The 19676-nt window shown below is 36.7% G+C and overlaps 1 protein-coding gene and 1 long non-coding RNA gene across 15 annotated transcripts; one reads left to right on the forward strand and one right to left on the reverse strand.

Annotated features, from left to right (window-relative positions):
- Positions 1-637: 637 nt before the first annotated feature.
- Positions 638-5300, reverse strand: LOC135585297 (heat stress transcription factor A-2c-like). 9 transcript variants are annotated; one of them, XM_065188304.1, is made up of 5 exons: positions 5181-5300; positions 4373-4690; positions 1665-2619; positions 1496-1555; positions 638-1405 (listed from the first exon to the last, which is right to left on the reverse strand). In XM_065188304.1, the coding sequence occupies exons 2-3, from the start codon at positions 4670-4672 to the stop codon at positions 1837-1839; spliced, it is 1083 nt and encodes a 360-aa protein (XP_065044376.1). In that variant the 5' UTR covers positions 4673-4690; positions 5181-5300; the 3' UTR covers positions 638-1405; positions 1496-1555; positions 1665-1836. The 9 variants fall into 9 exon arrangements, with proteins under 9 accessions (XP_065044376.1, XP_065044375.1, XP_065044374.1 ...); XM_065188303.1 differs by having other exon boundaries at positions 638-1048; positions 1215-1405; positions 1496-2619; XM_065188302.1 differs by having other exon boundaries at positions 638-1062; positions 1215-1405; positions 1496-2619.
- A 1863-nt stretch (positions 5301-7163) lies between these two features.
- On the forward strand, positions 7164-12347 carry LOC135676770 (uncharacterized). 6 transcript variants are annotated; one of them, XR_010514411.1, is made up of 3 exons: positions 7164-10070; positions 10375-10556; positions 11892-12347. It is a non-coding gene; the product is annotated as an uncharacterized LOC135676770 (long non-coding RNA). The 6 variants fall into 6 exon arrangements; XR_010514408.1 differs by having other exon boundaries at positions 7164-9979; positions 10071-10556; XR_010514412.1 differs by having other exon boundaries at positions 7164-9979.
- The last annotated feature ends 7329 nt before the right edge of the window (positions 12348-19676 follow it).

Raw genomic sequence — 19676 nt, forward strand, 5'->3', positions numbered from 1 at the left:
AGAAATTTTGAAGATATTGGCAATGAAAGATGATGATCAGTGTTTATGGATGTATTTCTAACACTGCAAATTATTTGCTCAACTTCCTAAAAAGAAAACTCTTTTTTTGTTAAGTCACATGACAACATATATTCAGACCAGTTAAATCAAAGAGGAATAACTCAGCTAAAATGACTATTTCACAATTCTCCAATTAAAAGTAAAAGTTGTGGGATTTAGTTGCGAATCAACCAATAAACACAAATTGACTGAAGGATCACTGCAGGATAGCATTCAGTAGCTGTAGCATTCAGGAGTCAAATACATTTTCTAAGCTTGTATCAACAAAGGCATATACCAGTTCTTATCATTTACTAAAACATTTGTAGAGTGCCTTGTAAAGTATTTATTGTTTGACAAATTCAAATATCAATCTTGACCACTCCAAAAGCTATTATATTATCACAAAAATTTTCAAGGTTACAACCCTCAATTGATGTATTAGAATATAAACAAATTGAAATAAAATTATTAACATTGCCATTGAGTAGTTGGATATGTTCATTAGATCATTAACATTTTGCCACATCAGTTTGACAGTAATGTAATGCTAACTGGTTTATATTTCAACCTTCCATGTGCTAATGTAGACGCTATGTCAGCACCTAATAGATAATATATTATTACATGAATGTGATTTCGATACATCATTAGTTTCTCTCAGTTTACAATCAAATACACTGATACATCATGGTATATGCATTTGGATATTTTGGGTAAGTAGTGTCCCTATGAATATGCTGGTCCCTATGAATATGCTGGCCAAGAACAGTCAAAATTAGTACTTAAACCTGTAAAGTGGCCCAATTGTGAGTTGGAAGTGTCTTTAACTTCTTGGTTTTACTGCTCAAGATAACACATTGCACAAGGCTACTTACAACCATCATTTTCTAGTACAACAAATCCAATAGTTGGAGTGATCAGTGAATTCTTCTCACATGCCATGGCATTATCTGGGAAACAGATCTCACACATGGAGAGAAAACAGATACAACCTACCAATGCTCACCTGCAGAGACTCTCCTGCAAGTTTCATTGTTCAGAAAGCCAGTAGAAACCAGCCAACAAATTCATTACTATCAAACAATTTGGAATAAGCAGAAAGACAAGATATGAAAATGACTATAATGTTGAACAATCTAATCGGCAATAGCCATGTGTTACAAAGAACAAACCTTCCTTCTGTTGTCAAAGACCAGCAGATGCATGTCACCTTGCTGACACAAGAAACGGTTGATCCACTCTGTAGACTTCAACTAAGAAAGATTGCCTACATGGTTGCAGAAAACACAGGAAGAAATGTTGAGGCAATTGTGTTTATTTGAGCCACGACTAATCTCTAGTCAGAACCAGATACTTCAAGAACCTGTCAGAACAATGAAAGCAGTTAGAGCAATATTAGTTAGTTAGTGGATAGCCTAATGCAGCAAATGATGCCTAAGAAATAACAAACCACCTTTGGATGACTAACTATGTCTTCCTGAGTCAATGATGCATGTTCCTTTACCCTGCTGATCTGCTCAAAACAATGGAAAATTTTGAGTAACTCGGAAAATAGATAACCAAATAATTAATATACAAGTAACTCAGAAAATAGATAACCAAATGATCATTCATATACAGACCGGCATCATGAGAGAAGGATAGACAGAAGAATATGTCTTGGGGGTAAAGCAACACCCTTGTCTAGACCTTCCTGAATACAAACTTGTCCAGTCAAATGTGACCTTTAAATGCTAAAATTGGTATAAGAGAACCAAGATAAGAGAAAAAAGTAGGGATGCATATATGTTTCTTCTACTTGGGACTAGTGGAACTTAGATAGCCTAGTCTGTCAGCCAATAAACCAATATCATTATCATCGCCTCCTTTCCTACTCTCTGATCTGCCCTTCTCCTCTTCAATCTGTTCATTCAACAATTCCTCCCAGAACTCATCATTCAATTCTGTATCTCCACCTTCTTCTTTCACATCTTGTTTGCCCTCATCCTCCTTATTCCTTCCAAGTCCCTGTATTTTCAGCGCTAAATCTTCCAATTCCGAGACTTCAGGGCCATATTTCCCTTCTATTTGTCCTGTTTCAACATCAAATGGAGGCTCAATCTCCTGACTCTGGCTCGTCTCCCCTTCACCATGGTAGGGCCCTGCTTCTATTGGTCGTCTCCTTTTCTTTGAAATGGCTTCCTCGAGCTCTTTTCTTTTCCCTTGATGCTGAACCAGTTGCTGAAAGAAGTCAGGGCTTTGTAGAGCACGTGCCAAGAAGTTCATCATCTGTTGCTGTCTTTGTTCCGTGCATTGTAACCTTTCTTCCATGGCTTGAAGCTCACCTCTAGTGTTCTGCTGTTCCTGCCTTAACTTTACCACCTCTGCCATCAGAATGTTCTTGTCCCGCTTTAACCTGTTAATCTCTCCATCTAGCCCGAAATGCCCAACTTCAAGGAATGGCCCTGTGGATTGCTGCCTTGGAGGAGGATAAGAAGGTGGTTTCCTTCTTTTGATGATCTTGAGGAGATGCTTCTGTCCTCTAAGAAATCCCTCATTTGCAAATTCCCATCTATCTGCGTCCACCTTCCTAAAACCCTGAGGAAACCAAGACTTAGTAGCTGGACTTGAAAGCAAGTGATAAAACAAGTAGGAAAAAACAGACTATCAAATGAAGCAATCTGGCAAATTCTTTTGAATTTGAGAGACTTGAAGCCTATCATATTACAGAAGTTCCAGTAGTGAAATGATGGTTGATGAGAAGCCTCAAGCATGATAGTCTTCCAATCCATCCTCTAAAAACAAAAATTTGGTGCAGGTTAATAAACATAAAAAAGATGAAAGAATACAATGGCAGGACAACGAATATGTGTATGCTAACAATTTTACCTCTAAAAGAACTTTTACAGCAAGAGAAATTTCAACATACATAATCTTTCTGTTTCTTTATATTGTTTCTTCTCCCTGGCCTTCTACTATTAATATAACAGATAATAGTTATCAGTAAATCTGTTCTATCTTATATTAAATTAAAAATTATTGTATAAGGAATTCTAACCATTTCAATGATCATTGATAACAAAGAAGGATAAAAGGTACTTAGTTCTTCTGCATCAGTGAGTTGATTTGCAAGAAGAAGTGATCTGCCATTTTAGCATCTGCTCCAGTTCTAAATGGTTCCGAGAATTTAGTGCATGTCAGAATAAAAGATGATGCAAAAATCACTCAGTTGGGCTCAACATATTTCAGTTTTTATCAACTTCACACTCAAAGCACATTCCATTACAAAGAAAAAAAAAGACACCCATAATAGCATCATAAAGGTGCAAAGATAGAGAATAATAACCAGTGTAGTTTTTGCTAATTGTTGCCAGAAAAAAAAAGTAACCGAGTATAATGTGAGAGTTGATGTACTGTGACTACAGAAACCTATGTGAAAACTTTATTGATAGTATTTAAATGCTAGAACTCTTCAAAATCTGGATATTAAACCTACTGAAGCATGACAATATGAATGAAACAGAATGACCTACTCTGTATGAATCACTCCCTCATCTAAATAGCCAACATATGATGAAGGTAAGATGAGACTTTAAATTACTTCCATCTGACAGGAATCCGATTTTAATGCTAAAGAGAAACTGAAAATTAATAGGCAAGAAGAATCATTTGTTGTTTCTATATGGTTTTAATAAATTGGTGTCTCAACTTAGTGACCAATTTTACTGCCAACAATGACTATTTTATGATTCAAAATTGACAGTTATCTACAAATTATTTATACAATCAAACTATATCAAAGTGTTGGCTAATTGGATTTTCAAAACTTCTCTATGCTCTCATCCAGAACGAAAAAAAAAACAAAACAAATCAACACAAAACTTCTTGATGAATTTAATCTCAATGATCTAAGTCCCTGGCAACCTGGTGCCAAAGGCTGTCAATAAGATCAACTAGAACATGCTTGATGTATATATTTCAACAATTGAAAAGAATGTTAATGCAACAACTTAAGATAATATAGGGCAAAAACTGTAAATCAAAGAGTCCAATTCCAACCCATTGTCCAGTCTAATGATGAACAAATCAAAATCAACGAAAGCCACATAACAAACTACAAAATCGTTGCAATCTTCCAAATTCTTAAGTTTTATGACAAATTATAATCCGCTTTGAATATAAATATATCTTATGCACACAAGAAATACTGAGATGCAAAAAGAAGTCATTTGCACCTAAATCCTAAGGAAGATAAAGGAAAAAATAAATTCCAACTTCGTCCTCTTTCCACATGCAAAGAACTAAACAGAATCATATGAAAATCCATACAGGCATTACGTCAAACACTTACATATGTGTTGAGCTGCCTCACGAAGCTGGAGAAATTTCTGTGCTTGAAGTATCGTGGCAGCAGAGTCATAGCAAAGGCGTGGGGATCCCAGACCACGAAGCTATTATTCGTGAGGCTCCACGAGACCACCTGATCGGTTAACGGGTCGTCCACCATGTCGAAGGTCTTCGAAAGGAAAGGCGGCGGCCCAACTTCGTGCAGTCCCTTCATGGGCCGAGGAGGCTCCACTGGAGGAACTTGTGTGTAAAAGGAACTCGCTTCCAGGTACTCCTCGTTCAGTATATCGAGAAGTGGATCCATGATTGAAACCAAGACCTACTACAAATTAGAGCGAGAGCTTTGGTAAGGCATCCACCAAATACAACAATCTAAAAAAAAAACATGTAAACTAAAATTAAAGATCAACAAAGATAAAACTTCTTGAGCGGATCAAAGATAGCAAGATATGGACAAATCGAGCAGAGCAAGATGAGACTTTGATTCAAGAAATGCAAAGTAATCGACAAAAACAAATGAAAATTTACCAATGCATAGGAGTGGCTACGAAACAAAATTCAAGAGCCAACAGTTGATTCTTTTCGGGTGTTAAAGCAATTAGGCAAACTAACCGTCGCAATAGAACGAAAATAGGAAAAGGAGGCGCGGGATCAAGAAAAGGGACGAGAGCAAGATATGGACTCGCCTGCAAATATATGTTCACTATGTTCAGGGAACAGCGGATCAAACACGGTAACACGCAATCTTACTGACTGGCAGAGGAAGAGGAAAGGATAAGATGGCGGCGGGACAGTGTGAGCTCAACACTTACTAAAACGCGCTGCGTTACAGCTCGGTGGTTCGGCGAGCGGTGAGAGATATTTTCTTCGTCGTCGACGTCGGTGGAAGCCGAAAGGAAGGGGTTATAAGAGGGGACTGAAAATAAAATAAGGGGGTGAATGGAAGTTTCTAGACTAACGGCGTGGGGCCCGGGATATCGTCTTCGCAGGGAAGCTTCTAGAGCCACGTAGCACGGAGGAAAGATCTCGTGGGAGCCGTCGTCTTTGCCTCGCGCCGCCCGCTGCGGTGATTGGTCGCCCAGGTAGGCCTCGCAGTTGTGGGGGTCTCCACCGCCTCTCGTTGGCGCACCTACGTGTCTATTCAAACGCGGACAAAACGCCCGCCGAGCTCCGTCGAGATTCGAGATTGGGGTCGTCATTTCCTGAGTTCAGCTCCAGCTGTCCTTACACAAACATCGTCCAGGAAACAAAGCCTTCTCATTGGTCGGATTGGTGGGTTCCAGTGACACCAGACCGTGATCACAAAATGGAATACTTAAGAAGACCGCCCTCTCAATCAAGCTTGAGCATGCATCAAACCATTAGATTTAGATCAACATCAACGTATGAAACCAATGGTGAATTTTGTACTTTAAGATTTGCGAATAGAAAACCAACGGTGGAGAAGGCTGTGTGCACCTTTATTTTATCTTTTTATGTAGGCCCTCTTCTTCAATTTTTAGTGTCTTATAAATCTTCTCTACTAATGGATATTTATTTTTGTACCCGTTCCCGTACCCGTTTCAAAACACATATAACGAGTAGAAAAGTTAGATTTATGTGTTACCTGGTAAAACCCGATCCGAAAATTCGATCCGCATGCTTAAAGAAGATTTCATAAAGCCGTTGAACATACGTAAACTTCCAGTTCGCCTATCGTTTTCTCGCATCGCGACACGTGGCCCTCTCACTTACCTCTCCGACACGCGATCATCTCTTTGGTGGCCGAAACCCTAACGTTCGAACGTTAGAGGGTTGTTGTTTCGGTGGCGGAGGGGAACTGCGCCTGGACGCGGATGATGCCGTGCTGCCCGCCGATCGCGGCCGTTCCAATGGGGCCCCGGAGCAACGGTGAGGTTGCTGCTCTGATTCCTTGCGTTTCGTATTTTCCGAAAGCATCTCTTGAAGAGTCGATTGTTGATCTTCTCAGACTGCTTTGAGATGAGGTGGAGCAACTCATCGGTTTTAAGATTATTCTGGGTGTTCTCAGGAAAGAGTTTTCTTGACATGTCAAATAACCGTTCGGTTGGAAAGAGTCGTTTTCTGCTGTTAGTCATTACGGGATGTTCTGAGATGCACTTCGAACTCGGAGCTCGGTGAAACGCGTTGCAGTTGTGTGAAGATTCATCTTTTTCAAGAAATGTTGGGTTCTTTTGGGTTGTCAAGAAAGGGTTTTCTTGGATCCTCGGAATGTCAAATGTCGCAGAAATGTGGATAAGAAAGCGTTTTCTTTTCGTTTTCTGGAATTAAAATATATCTAAAAAAAAAGAAGATAATTCTCCCAGAAATGTTGATAAGAGTTTTTTAGATTTTTGTTTGGGTTTTATTTCTAACCAAACATCTGAAAGGGTTTCTCAGTGGAAAACCATTTTCTATGAATTTTTCCTTGCATTTAAATAATGGTTTTATTGTATGACTTTACATTTGTGCTAGTAGCTTATCTTCTTATGTTCTTGTAGGTATGAAATACAATTTTTATGCTTCGACGATGGTGTAGAACTGCTAACAATTAGAATCTATACTCCTGCATGTAAGATGATGCTCTAAATCATATTCTTCTAAATTCTTAATTGTCAATGAAGAGATTTTTTTTTGTGCATAAAGAGAGTTTAAGCCTTTCTCAGTCTCATTCTTCTTCTAGTTGATAATAAAAATTGAGAAATTGAGATACAAATTCTCGATGGTGATTTTCTAGATGAGATTGCATAGATCGCCTCTTGTGGACCCTTACTGTCAGGAGCCTCATGCAGGTCATGCCGTTTCCTAATGTTTTAATATTTTCATTGTTAGAAAATTGATCTCTATGTTCTTCAGATCTTTGAAGCAAAAATTTTGTGCTTCCAAAGTTTTTATTGATCAAAATCACTACAATAGAACAGGTTGCTTCACCCCAAGTCATTAAGCTATGATGCAAACACTAATCATTTGCTCTTAGACCCTGTTCTAGTAATTGCTGCATGATATGGCATTGGTTTTTGAAACTTAATTGAAACACATGACAAAGGCCTGATACTGATGTTGTTTATAGTTTATTTTTTGTATAATAAGACATGCTTGAAACTTTTCAAAGTTCTTTGAAACTTATAATCATGTTATGATGTTTTGGTTGGTCTTCTACAGTGACTAATTCTGTCCATTATTATGTGCAACGATTTTTTTTTTTTGTTTGGAACAAATGAAAAGAAAAAGTTCTTTTTTTCTTATGAAAGCATGTGACTAGAAGAAGCCTAAAGGAGCCTTAACTTGTTCACAATCTTAAAACTTGTAAACTATCTTGTAATTTCAGGAAGCATTTCTTCAGCTTTGGACTTGCCATGACCACAATCTCACAAACAACCTGCACTATTTAGGGCACATGGTTCGAGAAATCATACACAAATATTGTCCTCATTTTCCAATTAGGCTTCCAAGCATCATCATCTTCTTTGTCCACATATTCTTGTAGTGATATTAAGGTGCTTGACACCTCTAAGATGGTGCCAAATTAAGAAATCCAATGCTGAATCCCAACATGTCTGATGACGGTGGTTGGTAGCCACTGCACTGGCTTTTGCTGAAGTAGTTACTTCTCCCACAGCAAGGGACATTGATCTTCTGTGTGCGAACAAGCACATTTGAGTTGTGGAGAACACAAATGGATTGAAGAACGCTATTTGGTTTATGTAAGTGTCAAAACCTATTGGCTCTCCTAGAAGGTGGATGAGTCTAGCCTTAGAAACGCTAGACTCTTTTTCTAATGTTTAGCACCTGGTGAGAAAATGGGTTATCGGGGACAATAAATGGGATGAATGAGACTTTATATTAATTCACAACTTTAAATGGGCTATTTTCGCTTGGGTTTATGGGTTAAAAGTACGTTGATTGGGTATTCTAATTCTTTGTAACTCATTTCCACATATTAAACCTCCAAATGCAGTTTAGCTGCCTCAACCAAATCGTACCTTGGTACAACTGGATACGGACCTGAAAGAGATCAACTGATTTGAACAGCTTCAGCTCAGTTATGTCTTTCCTATTATTTTAATTTGTAAACTTCTCTAAAAATGTTGTTTAGTTCAGTTTGTTTTCATATTCTGGGAATAAAATAAGTTTTCTTTGATTTGGAATTTTGCCTTTAAATCAAACCAAATCCAGCTGCATGCACCCATAGTAAGGTTTCCTCTGTTGGTATATTAACTTTTGGGCTTAAAGCCTGTTTGCTCCATGATTAAAAGGATCAGCCCATAGTACTCAGTTCTCATCTAATAGGCAGGATTGTTTCTTAGGGCATCGTTGTCAATGTTTGCTGCATCATAATCATGCTATATTTATTTGTTTCCTTCAGGGTTGAAGATGGATCAGATATGGATTGATTGGAGAAAACTTATTCATATCCACTTTTTATTACTGTATTCAAACTGAGTTATGGGTCTTTCATGGGTGCTAACTTATGCAGCTATATGTAAAACGGAAGATAAAAAGAGAAAAAGTAAATGTGCCGAGATAGAACGATTGAGCAACTAATTTCATTTCTATATATTATTATATGTAAACTTGACTTTCAGATGTAATGCATTGGATATCCAGATAAAGAAAACAAGTGCACCATATCTGTGTTAAGAACGTTCCAGATGGCAAAATTCTGATACAAATATAGATATCTAACCCTATCTAGATATTGAAATAGACCAAAAGCCTCTGACTTCTTTTGCCCATAGTATTGTTTCATTTAATTCTTACCAAATTTGCTGCAATGTGAGAGCATGTGGTGGTTATGTTACAATCGCTTGCTTAGATACTTGGGCCTCACCAAACATTCACTTCGGGGGCTATCTCTAATACTATCGTCAAACTCAACATGACATGGTCTGCCTTTCATACTCAGCTCTATATATTTCTCCATAAAAGAAGAAAACAAGAAAAAATTATCTTACTTTGAAATTTTAGAATTATTTCCTTATAGCTGAACAATTAATTTTGCTTCCTTGATAGTGGGAGTTGTCTTCAAGTTTGGACTCAAAACTGGTATAAGAGAAGGAAGGAATACTTTCTTAGGCATAATATTGTTTTCCTATTCTCTTCTCATTGCAAGAAACTAAAATTCCAATGTGGTGGATAAACAGTGTGGTCACAGATGGATCATTAGAATCAGGAGGCCTTTGATTTTGGCTCAACAAGAAGCTCTGCAAACTTAAATGCCAGTTGGATGATATACATTTAATTATAGACCCTCAAGTGGAGGACAAAAAATTATGGAGGTGGGAAAGCATTTACTTTATGCTTAAATTTTGTTATTACATTCTTAATTTTGGTGGTTTAAAGTTCTTCTGTTGTGGTCATGTTTAGAAATGTTGTGCAGAGGATTTTTGATGATTGGCTATTAATGTATAGAATGAATGAAGGATGGTTTGGTTAAGAGGGGTAAGGCATGAGATCTCATGTGCTGCTTCTATGGAATGAATGCTATTGTGAATCATTTGCTTACAAGATGCAGCCAATCAATTATACAAGTTTCTTGAAAGATTTTATGTTCAGTTGAATCCTGCATCAGTCATCAAATGGTTCAAAGTTGCATTAGAAGAGAATTAAGGAGGTAATGGATGCTTGATAAGGTTACTGCTACTTAAGTTGGATTACATATATGAAGTTGCAGAAAGTCCACTCATCAGGTGTCTGTTTCTCAGGTAAATGATTAAATCATATTATTCATCTTGGATAGATGCTGCTGCAGATAAGAATGAAAAACTTTTGGCAAAAGATTAGTTGTTCTGTAGTTGGATTCTCTTCTGGTGGCTAATGAAGGCGACTGATCCTGCTTTGGTTCTTGCTGCTGGTTCTGCCTTTGGAAGCTTGTTTTTTGATGGGTTTTCTTTTCTGATACCTGGCTGTATCTGAATTGACTTTTATTTTGTCTTTGTTTTATTGATTTTTTTTAATTATTTATTGATCTTGCTCATCTAATGAGAACCTTTTGTATCCCTTCTACAGTGGGAAAGTGAAGACAGGTGAGTGCTCCACTCTTCACATCAGAAAAGGATCAGCATCTTCAGCTGCAGCTTGCTGAATCAACCATATGTATTGTCTGGACCATCAAATCTTCCGAAGGGCCCATTGATTCTGCACCTCCAAACTACTGTGACAGGCTGCACTCTTTGTGGTCACTACCTCAGGTAAGACCTCCACCAAGACCCTTGCTGTCCAGTGTCCACAAAACAACTTAGAAAAAGAGAAGGCCACATTCTAAGCTTTTTACTCCTACTATGAATGTTTCTTCTTTTCCTCCATCATTCCATCCTGGTGTATGTACTGGTTCCCAGAGTTCCATCAAATGACACTTCATTGGCTGTTGCTAAAACAGTTAAAGGGACAATCATAATTGAAGCCACAAGTCCCAAAGCCACTGAGATCCTGAGATGTGGAGAATTGAGAACGATAGTTCTATTTTGGATTTGGACTTGGTTGGACACGGCTTTGGCATAAGTCACATCTGTATAACAATCACTAATATTCCCCCTTGGTGGACAACCTGATAAACACACAAATGCTATTTCATGCACAGGATTTGGTTTTACTTTAATGCTTTCTATATAGAGTCATTGTTATAAAAATTTAGCACCATAAGTATCAACATGACCCCGCACCAAACCCCCCCAACACACCCCCCCCCCCCCCCCGCCTTCCTCTCTCACACACACATACACACATACTTCATTGACCAACTTGTATTTGTCATTCCTTGCTTATTGTTTGCAATCAATTTCTTTTTGAATAATTTCTTTGGACTAGACAGTATACATTTTTACTTCTTGCTAAAGAAATATTAACATGCGCTGGTGAGTTCAGTGAATGTCTTTTTTATGGCATTTTGACTTGGAACTTTCCATAATGACATTCTTGCATGGGGCCACTCTACTGTAAACTGCACTGTAGTTTGTTTGCATAATGAATAAAGGAGAAGAAAAGACCTTAGACCAAATGCTTCAAATCATTTCAAAAGGAGAAAATTGGAAAATTTTGTCTCAACAAGGGCATAAAGTTATCTCTTGGCTCTCCTTTCACAATATAATGTCTCATTGTGGGATGCATAAGTTCATGCTATATCAAACAAAGCAAGTTTTTTCATTTTTTTGTTACTACACCTGTTTCACTCTGCATTAGGACTATCAATTCTAGTCTTCTCATATTATATTCAAATGCTTCTATTTGAGGCTTTATGTTTAACATCCATTCTGCAAAAGTGAAAAAAAATTATTTATTGAACCAAGAAAGTCATGTATCTTTGAAGGAAGAAAAAAAGATATCTTTGGTGCCGTATATATGGAAAGGCAAAAAATCAGTATGTGTTTGAATTTTTATTTTTTTTGAAAAGTTCGATGGCTGATAGATCAAAAAACTTATCAAGCTATAAGCAAGTGATATCTCATCAGGAATTTTTTTAGAACTCTGATTTTGACACCCAATGTAGATGGTGCTGAAAACAGATTCTGTTTGTGTCTGCCTCTCAGAATTCAGAATTGTGGGAACAACAGGAAGAAGCATACCAGGTGCAAATGCAGACATATGCTAGTGAAGCAAGACCAGAAGAAAGTGGAAGACATAGTGCTCAATTATTTCACCATAGAGGAGACAGTGCACATGTTCTTCCCCTTCTGGTGACTCAATTCTTTTCTTCACAGAAAGAGAGCCAACAGCTGCTAGAAAGATCATGAGCTTTCCGACCGCATTAGGAGTTTGCAATGATGGATGCATCTCTGCCTGGTGTTCCAGGATTTCTACATGAATGTCAGGAGTCATTAGCAGTTAGTTGAATTAAAAGACCCATATATGTTTGTGCCTCATATTCAAGCACAAAGACTTACACAGGTGTATGTGACTTCATTTCATAACAAGATTCACCTTCTGTGTATGCTTTTACGACTTGGGCGATTGATTTAATTAAAAGGAAGAGAATTTATTGTGAATGCTTAGAGGTTACGCTGTTTTTTGGTTTTTTCTTGTATGCGGGGAAGGTTGGTACTGCAAGGGCTTAATCATCCAAGTCAACAGTGGGATGCAACACTTCCACCGTAGTTGATGAACTAATTATATTATAGTATGTTTTGCAAAAGATAAGTTGGTGAAGACAGGATTTGATCCCGGAATAATCAATTTCTTTTTATCGGTTAAGGTAGTTGACATTTTCATCTTCACATGGAGAACAAGATTTTAAGCACTTCTTTGAAGTATTTAAATATTAAATTCAACTTGAAGTTTAGAAGGATAATTTTATAGTAAACATGTGCAAGATATATTTTTTTTTCTAATATTACTCGTTCCACTACATGGCAAGCATTCTGCATCTTCAAATGTCTCTTCAAAGATAATACAATATTTGTATTCTTATGAATTGTTGAATCTCGGATTTTGATGATGAAACCAATTGATAATGTTTATTTCTTCGATCAAGGAGAGATAATTAAGACAGGAGAAATCATGTTGGGTAGGAATGAAACATGTCAAAAGATTGGACGTCGAGCCAGACGTATCGACAGAAGGCTTCGGGCATCGGACCAAGAAGAGCGAAAATTACGTCAAGGATATCGGAGTTGCGGAGGTCAACTGGCCGATTTGACAATAGGCCGCAAGAGAGGATGATGCGCCAAAGAATCGGATAAAGCGTCGATGAACTAATGACATGTCGGACAACATTTGATTTAAGCCTTATAATAATTGTCTAGATCGAAGTAGGTTTTAAATGTGCAAGATTAACTACGATAGAGATCAAGGCATAAAATAAAATAAAGTTTTGAAGTCAAGAATGAGATTTCGTTGGAAGTTCGAGAGTTTGTCGGAATATTTGCGTTCCTAATAATATCTTCCGCTATAAATAAAAGAAAAAACTTGTTACATTCATATTATGGAGAAGCAATCTTAAATTAAGATGCACAATCTTAAACAACAAATACAAAATAAAAAAACATAATCTAAGTTCAACGTTTTGTGTTAAGTAATATGAATAGAGCTAAAGATAATAGAGCACCTCTAGTTTAACTTTGAGCTCCAATTGGCCCTTGGGCTACCATCATCACAAAGAAGAGTCTCTCTAAGCCCATGAGATTCTCTGGTTTAATCCAACAGCATTTACTGGAAAATTCAAGTATTCAGAGGTGCACAAGATTTGTTCAAATCCAATCTGTACGCTGCACACACAAGCAACTTGTGAGACTAGAATGCCTTTCTGTTCTTGTTCTTCTTTGCCTACTCCACTTCCAGCTAGACTGGCCTTAGAAGCCTAAGGAATGTGACAATTTGACTATTGTTTCCATCATCTCCAGAAAGAAAAAAAACTATATTTCCCCATTTGTTATTCATGTCAATGATTTATGGATCAAAGAAGTTCAATCATGTTGCTCTTGTACAGTTGTCTTCCTCAATTCCACCCCACTTTTGAAAAAACAAGCAAAGTGAGTTGTTCCAAGCCTGCAATGTTCATCTTTTAGTCCAAAAGAGGACTTGCATTCTAAAAGCTGATTGGAATTCCATGTGAATCTTTTTTCCTTTGGTCCTGGAAACATTTATTTTAATTAACTTGGCTGAGAGAGAGAGAGAGAGAGAAGAAGAGGCACATCCATATAAGATGGAACCCGAGTAAAGAAGTCGTATCCAATAAGAAACAACAGCTGAAACTTTTCCTATGGGAGACACAATTCACGACAGAGACATCCTCTTCTGGGAGAATTATTTGGCATCTCATGTCTCACTCTCCTCTCCTGTGTGTGCTCTTGCTCTGTTTACAAGTCCCTTAGCAAGTCATAAAAAGCAGGCCATATAAAGCATGGTGAAGCTTTTCAATGTTCCCCTCTTTCTTCTCTATCACCTAAAGCTTTGCCAAATTTTCAGCAGCCTTGGAATCTTCATCAGAAGACAGTTGTTGATCTCCCCTCCAGTATAAGTGCATGGGAATATGCAGACCTTAGTGGGTGCTATTTTCTGTGCTGGTGGGACACGAAAGCCATTAGAGCTCCAAAAGTTGCTTGGACCATCAGAACTCGAACAACACTTCCTTCTCTATCATGGATCATGGAATAGTAATCTCAAACAAAATTAGGAAGAGAGAAAATAAATGAGCCAGATGCTGACTCGCATCGAACGTCATCAGACGAACACTCAGAAGAAACTTTACGAAGTTGAGGGAAGAAATATGATTGGATCATTACGATTTCCTCCTTTAAGCAAGCCTCCGTTCATCTTTGCACGAGTCTTCATAAATTTTTTTCAACTATACGAGGAAATCTCTCTATTTTATTAATGAAAATCATATATTCTGTTGAGAAAAATCTTTCCTCCTAATCTGTATAAGTAGAAGAGGGACATGTTAATTATTAATGTATCTAAGCTAAAGTTATAAAGCTTATTCAGTAAAGCTTCTTCAATAATTGTCCTTATCTTTTATTATTTTCATCATGGTATTAGAGCAGTGAGAAAAGCGAAACTTCGCTTTTGCCTTCGGCCAGCGACCAACGCCGCTGAGAAAAGCAAAGCTTCGCCCTTGCCTTCGGCCAACGACAAACGTCGCTGTAGCCAAATTCCTAAAAGACTCCGCGACTAATCCTCATCTTCCATGCTTGTGCCCTTACAGCAACAGCAATTGCAGTAGCAGCAATGATTTGCTCTTGCTGTACTTATGAAGTCTCTCGCTTGTAAATCATTCTTTACATCGATCCAAGAAATAGGAGAGAGACATATTAATATATTTAAACTAAAGCTATAAAGCTTCTTCAATAATTATTCTTATCTTCTATTATTTTCATCACTAAGTTCCTAATACATCGACTATTGACTAAGGATGGAAGGGAGGATCCATTCGCTGCATGTGGTCACAGATCCGATGGATGAATTATACTATACTGTATCATCATCATCTTTTCAGATGGGTCCAACCACGGCACTAGGGAGATCAATCATGCATAGCGAAAGGGTCTTCAGATTTGTGCCACAATGATTGATCCTCCCAGGCTTTGACTTACTTTGGATCTCATGTTGCACCTGCAGTACACTTGATATAGCACGCATGTGCCTCACTCGGTCACCACATTGGTTTCACTTTTGATAAGATTAATTCAAATAGTTAGGATTAGATAAAAATTTAAATATAAATATAAATAAATAGATGAGGGTGAAAGATTTATTGTGATATGGTAAAATTTTTTCATTATTTTAAAATATTTATATTTTATCTTTTTACTAATATAAATATAAGTGTTTTTGTATCAATCTAAAATAGTGTAGATCGGAAATAATCGTATATTCTCTTCCCCTTCTCTCCCAAGTTGTATAGAAAAACCAACAATTATGATATCGGAACCAATAAGCTTCACAAGGCCTTTAGACTTTTGCACCAATGAGGCTAATTATCTGCAGAAAAATGAGAATAAATTACTCATTCATAGAATCTGAATGTATACATATTTATAGAACTAGAATTCCAAGTCAGTCCACAAGTGATTCAACTATTCATTCTCTTAATCATATTGAATTGCTTTTAAGGAATCTTTTGCATTGGATGAGTAAAGCTGACGATCCTGCAATGCTGTGTACTGTAAACAATGGTTTGAACTGTGCATGTAAATGTCATGCATAAGCTATTGTGTTCTGCGTTATCACATAATCTGTAAGGCTTCCAAATCATTGGAAAAACCATCAACTCCATCCGAGACATGGAAGACAGTTCGTCCCCTGCAAATACTAATGCTGATAACGGAGTTTGTCCTCCTCTCCATAATTTAGTGGAAGAATCTACATTGAGGAACTCTTGTCGCTAACTTCTATGCTGTAAACTTCTTTTCTGAGAGAATTAATATCATGTACAAAAAAAAGATCGAAACATGTCTTAAATTGCGTAATTAAATCTCATGTCTTTGTTTTGTGAAAGTTATTAACTCTTTACCAGATGAAATCTATGTTTGTGAAAGTTCAAGCTGAATCCTTATCGGGGTGGATGAATGGTTTTTTCTCCACTTTGCTTTTCAGTGTGGCATCCATCTTTTTATCCGCATATCATATGTCATCACCAGTGTGTTGAGAAGAACGTGCCTTTATCATCAAAATCATGCTCTCTGTCTCAGCTCCTCAAGCTTTCTAAAGTCAAACCTAGCCACCAACATGGAGAACAATGATCCTCTCCCCACCACCACCACCACCACCACCACCACCACTAAGACAGAGAAGAACACAGCACCAAACAGAGATTTAGCACACCCACGTGGGATTGTGGCATAGTTGTGCCTCGTGTTCTTGAAGTGGTTGAACACCTACTCCACTTCATTGACTTAATTCTGATCTTGCAAGAGAAGTTTGTCTGAGTTTCCCGCGGTCCCTACGTAATCCAACCAAGTGGCCATGGGTACATCAAATCCTCGTTAGCAGCACACTATATATAAGAAAAAGAGAGTTCCACAAGTAAAATTGTACACGGGGAGTTACTGTACAAAGTGAGAAGAAGCATGGCAACATGCAAAATGTCGAGATGTGTTAACCAAAAGAGTAAAAGAAAAAGGTGTGGTATGCCTGAAAAGTTCTCATGTTCTTCCAGAAACTTTTCTGACTTCGCCTGCATGGAGATGGATAGCCATGATGTGGTGCAACCTTCAAAGTCCTCTTGTTTTTCCTATATGATTACCTCTTCCTGCAAACTTTTCTTAGATTCTGCATGCATGAAGATGAAGAACAGGATTGCACGCAGTAATCCTTTAAACTCTTGTTTTCCTCCCTTATATGTATATGTATTATATATGATTGCCTCTTCTAGTTAGAGAGCTAGCTTTTATATATAACAGGCTTTCATCTCTTTTATCTTTCTTACTCACCATGAATGGATCTGCAACAGAGTGGGGCAACCTACCAGAATGCAATGACAAGACTTTTTGATTGCACCACACCTTATTAATTAGTAAATGAGATCGCTTTACAATAAGCTAACTTTCAAATGATAATTGGGTCTCATGGAACTGATTTTAGCTTATGAATCAAGTTGGGTCTCAAAAAGTGTGTAAATTTTTTATGATGTTTATATTACTGATTTTAGTGAGGGTAGATAGTGCTTATGGTGAAGAAAAAAGTTTGCTTCTCATCATCTGCTGTTCTTCTTTCTGATTACCATAATAATTTTTATACTTAATCTTAATACTCATGCAGCCCAAAAATTTCAGTCTTCTAATTAAGACTTTGCTTTCTTTAGTTTTATCACAAGATGACATACTGTCTATTTCTTGTTAAGTTGATTTGGTTAAAGGTTTTTTAGAGTTCTTTAGCAAAATGTTGCAAATTTTTGGGCGTGGATTTTTTTTTTTTTTTTGGCTCATGGAAAATTAAAATTTCAAGTATGAAAAGATTCCTACATTAAGGAAAGAAATTTAAAAATTATGATATAATTATTATACAAATATCTCATGTATCCTTAAATTTTACGGATCAAAGAAAATAATTTAAATGCTCATAAAGTTTCTTTTTTGCATATATAGAGATGATGACATTTTTTATCTTGAGTTCAAGTTAACTTAAGAGAACTCATGCTAAAACTTATGTCTGGACTACCCTGATTTATACTTGATTGTTGATCTTTAGATTTTTCTTCTAGCATCGAGGTCTTTTCCTCCTAACACAAATTAGTTGAGAAGCCTAAGTTACCAACTCTAACATGTACTTTGTGCATGTGAATGATGAACCCTTTTGTCTAATCTAATACCTTAATTAACATATGCTCAACAATTGAACCAGAAGAAAATTTTTAATGGTCAGATAGTTCATTCACCTATACAATGATAAGAATCACCCTAGTACCTTGATACTCTTAAATACCTTGGATTAGGTTTTCTCTTACATGATTCTAATTGGCAAACAATAATATGATGGTTCAAACTTTTGATTATAATTGCTTACTTATTTTCACTCACTCGCTGATGACATCGAAAATAAGATCCTTACTTGTTATCACTTATTATGCACCTAAGTAAACTCATCTGATATATTCTCATACTTAAAATACTAATCTGGTGATGGTATCTACTTACTAAGAGTTGACAATCATGAACTCATCCAACATATTTTTTATATTTAAGATATTGATATGATGGGGTTGTATCAAATCTACTTAACAATGATTGAGGATTTGAAAGATATAGTTAGTAAAAATCTATAGAATTGTTTTAATAGCAAGATCAGGAACTAAATCCCATCTTCACTACTTGTTATTACTTGTTATTACTTGTTATTCCATGACCAAGCTTTCTATAAAATTGTTTTATTAGTCAAACCCTTGAAGTCCCACAATATGCATGGAGAGTTGTTTATCAGATTCATTGATTTCAGTTTTAATATGCGAAGAGAAAAACATAATCTCTACTGTTGATATGGAATTATTGTAGAAATTATGTGATGACAACCTAATAAAAATGATGTTAAAGGATCTACAGAACTTCAATAATTGGCACTTTTGCTAAAGCATTCTCCATAACATATATCTATATATAAGATAACTAAATTGCAAGTATCAGTCACAGTAGTTTTTGTTTGTTTGTTTGTTTGACACAATAGCATATTTAAGTTCTAAGGCTTCTCAATACTAATTATATATATATATATATATATATATATATATATATATATATATATATATATATATATATATATATATATATATATGTCAAAATCTAACTGTCGTTGGAGATGTGAATAGAATCTAACTAAGGCTTATTCCATAGCTACTTAATTTCTACAATGGTGTGTCAACTTGTAAAACTAAGTCAGGGGCATTCTCGATTAATGCCCCTATGATAATTAAGTCAGTTTACGATGTCAAAAAATTCAAATCTAGTTGGATTGATTGAACTAGCTAGTGATCTTGAAGAAGTTAGAACGTAGAATGCTTAACTCTAATGTCCTTTTATAGTTGGTTCAAAAATACTTATGTCCAAGATAGAGGATTGTGTGACATTTTAGGCAAGAGTGTAGTACGATACTCACCACTATAGATAGAAGCCCACGTTATTTGATCACATTTATCATGGGGTTGAATGGTCAATCGTTCGACCATGTGCAATCTGCTAAAGCCATGTGTCCCTAGATTCGACTTCCACTTGTCGATCAAATGTGACTAACAAGTGACTAGGATGGTTGACCTATCAGCCATGTTTGAGCTTATATGTCTACTATGTCAGTCTTTCCTATTCACTATCCCTCGCTCTTGGGTTATTGGATTATAAAGCCGTTAATCCTCGGAGCATTCCGATCTTGACCTTTCGCCTGACTACCTA

The sequence above is a fragment of the Musa acuminata genome, chromosome BXJ1-6, assembly GCF_036884655.1.
Source record: "Musa acuminata AAA Group cultivar baxijiao chromosome BXJ1-6, Cavendish_Baxijiao_AAA, whole genome shotgun sequence".
Lineage (NCBI taxonomy): Eukaryota > Viridiplantae > Streptophyta > Magnoliopsida > Zingiberales > Musaceae > Musa > Musa acuminata.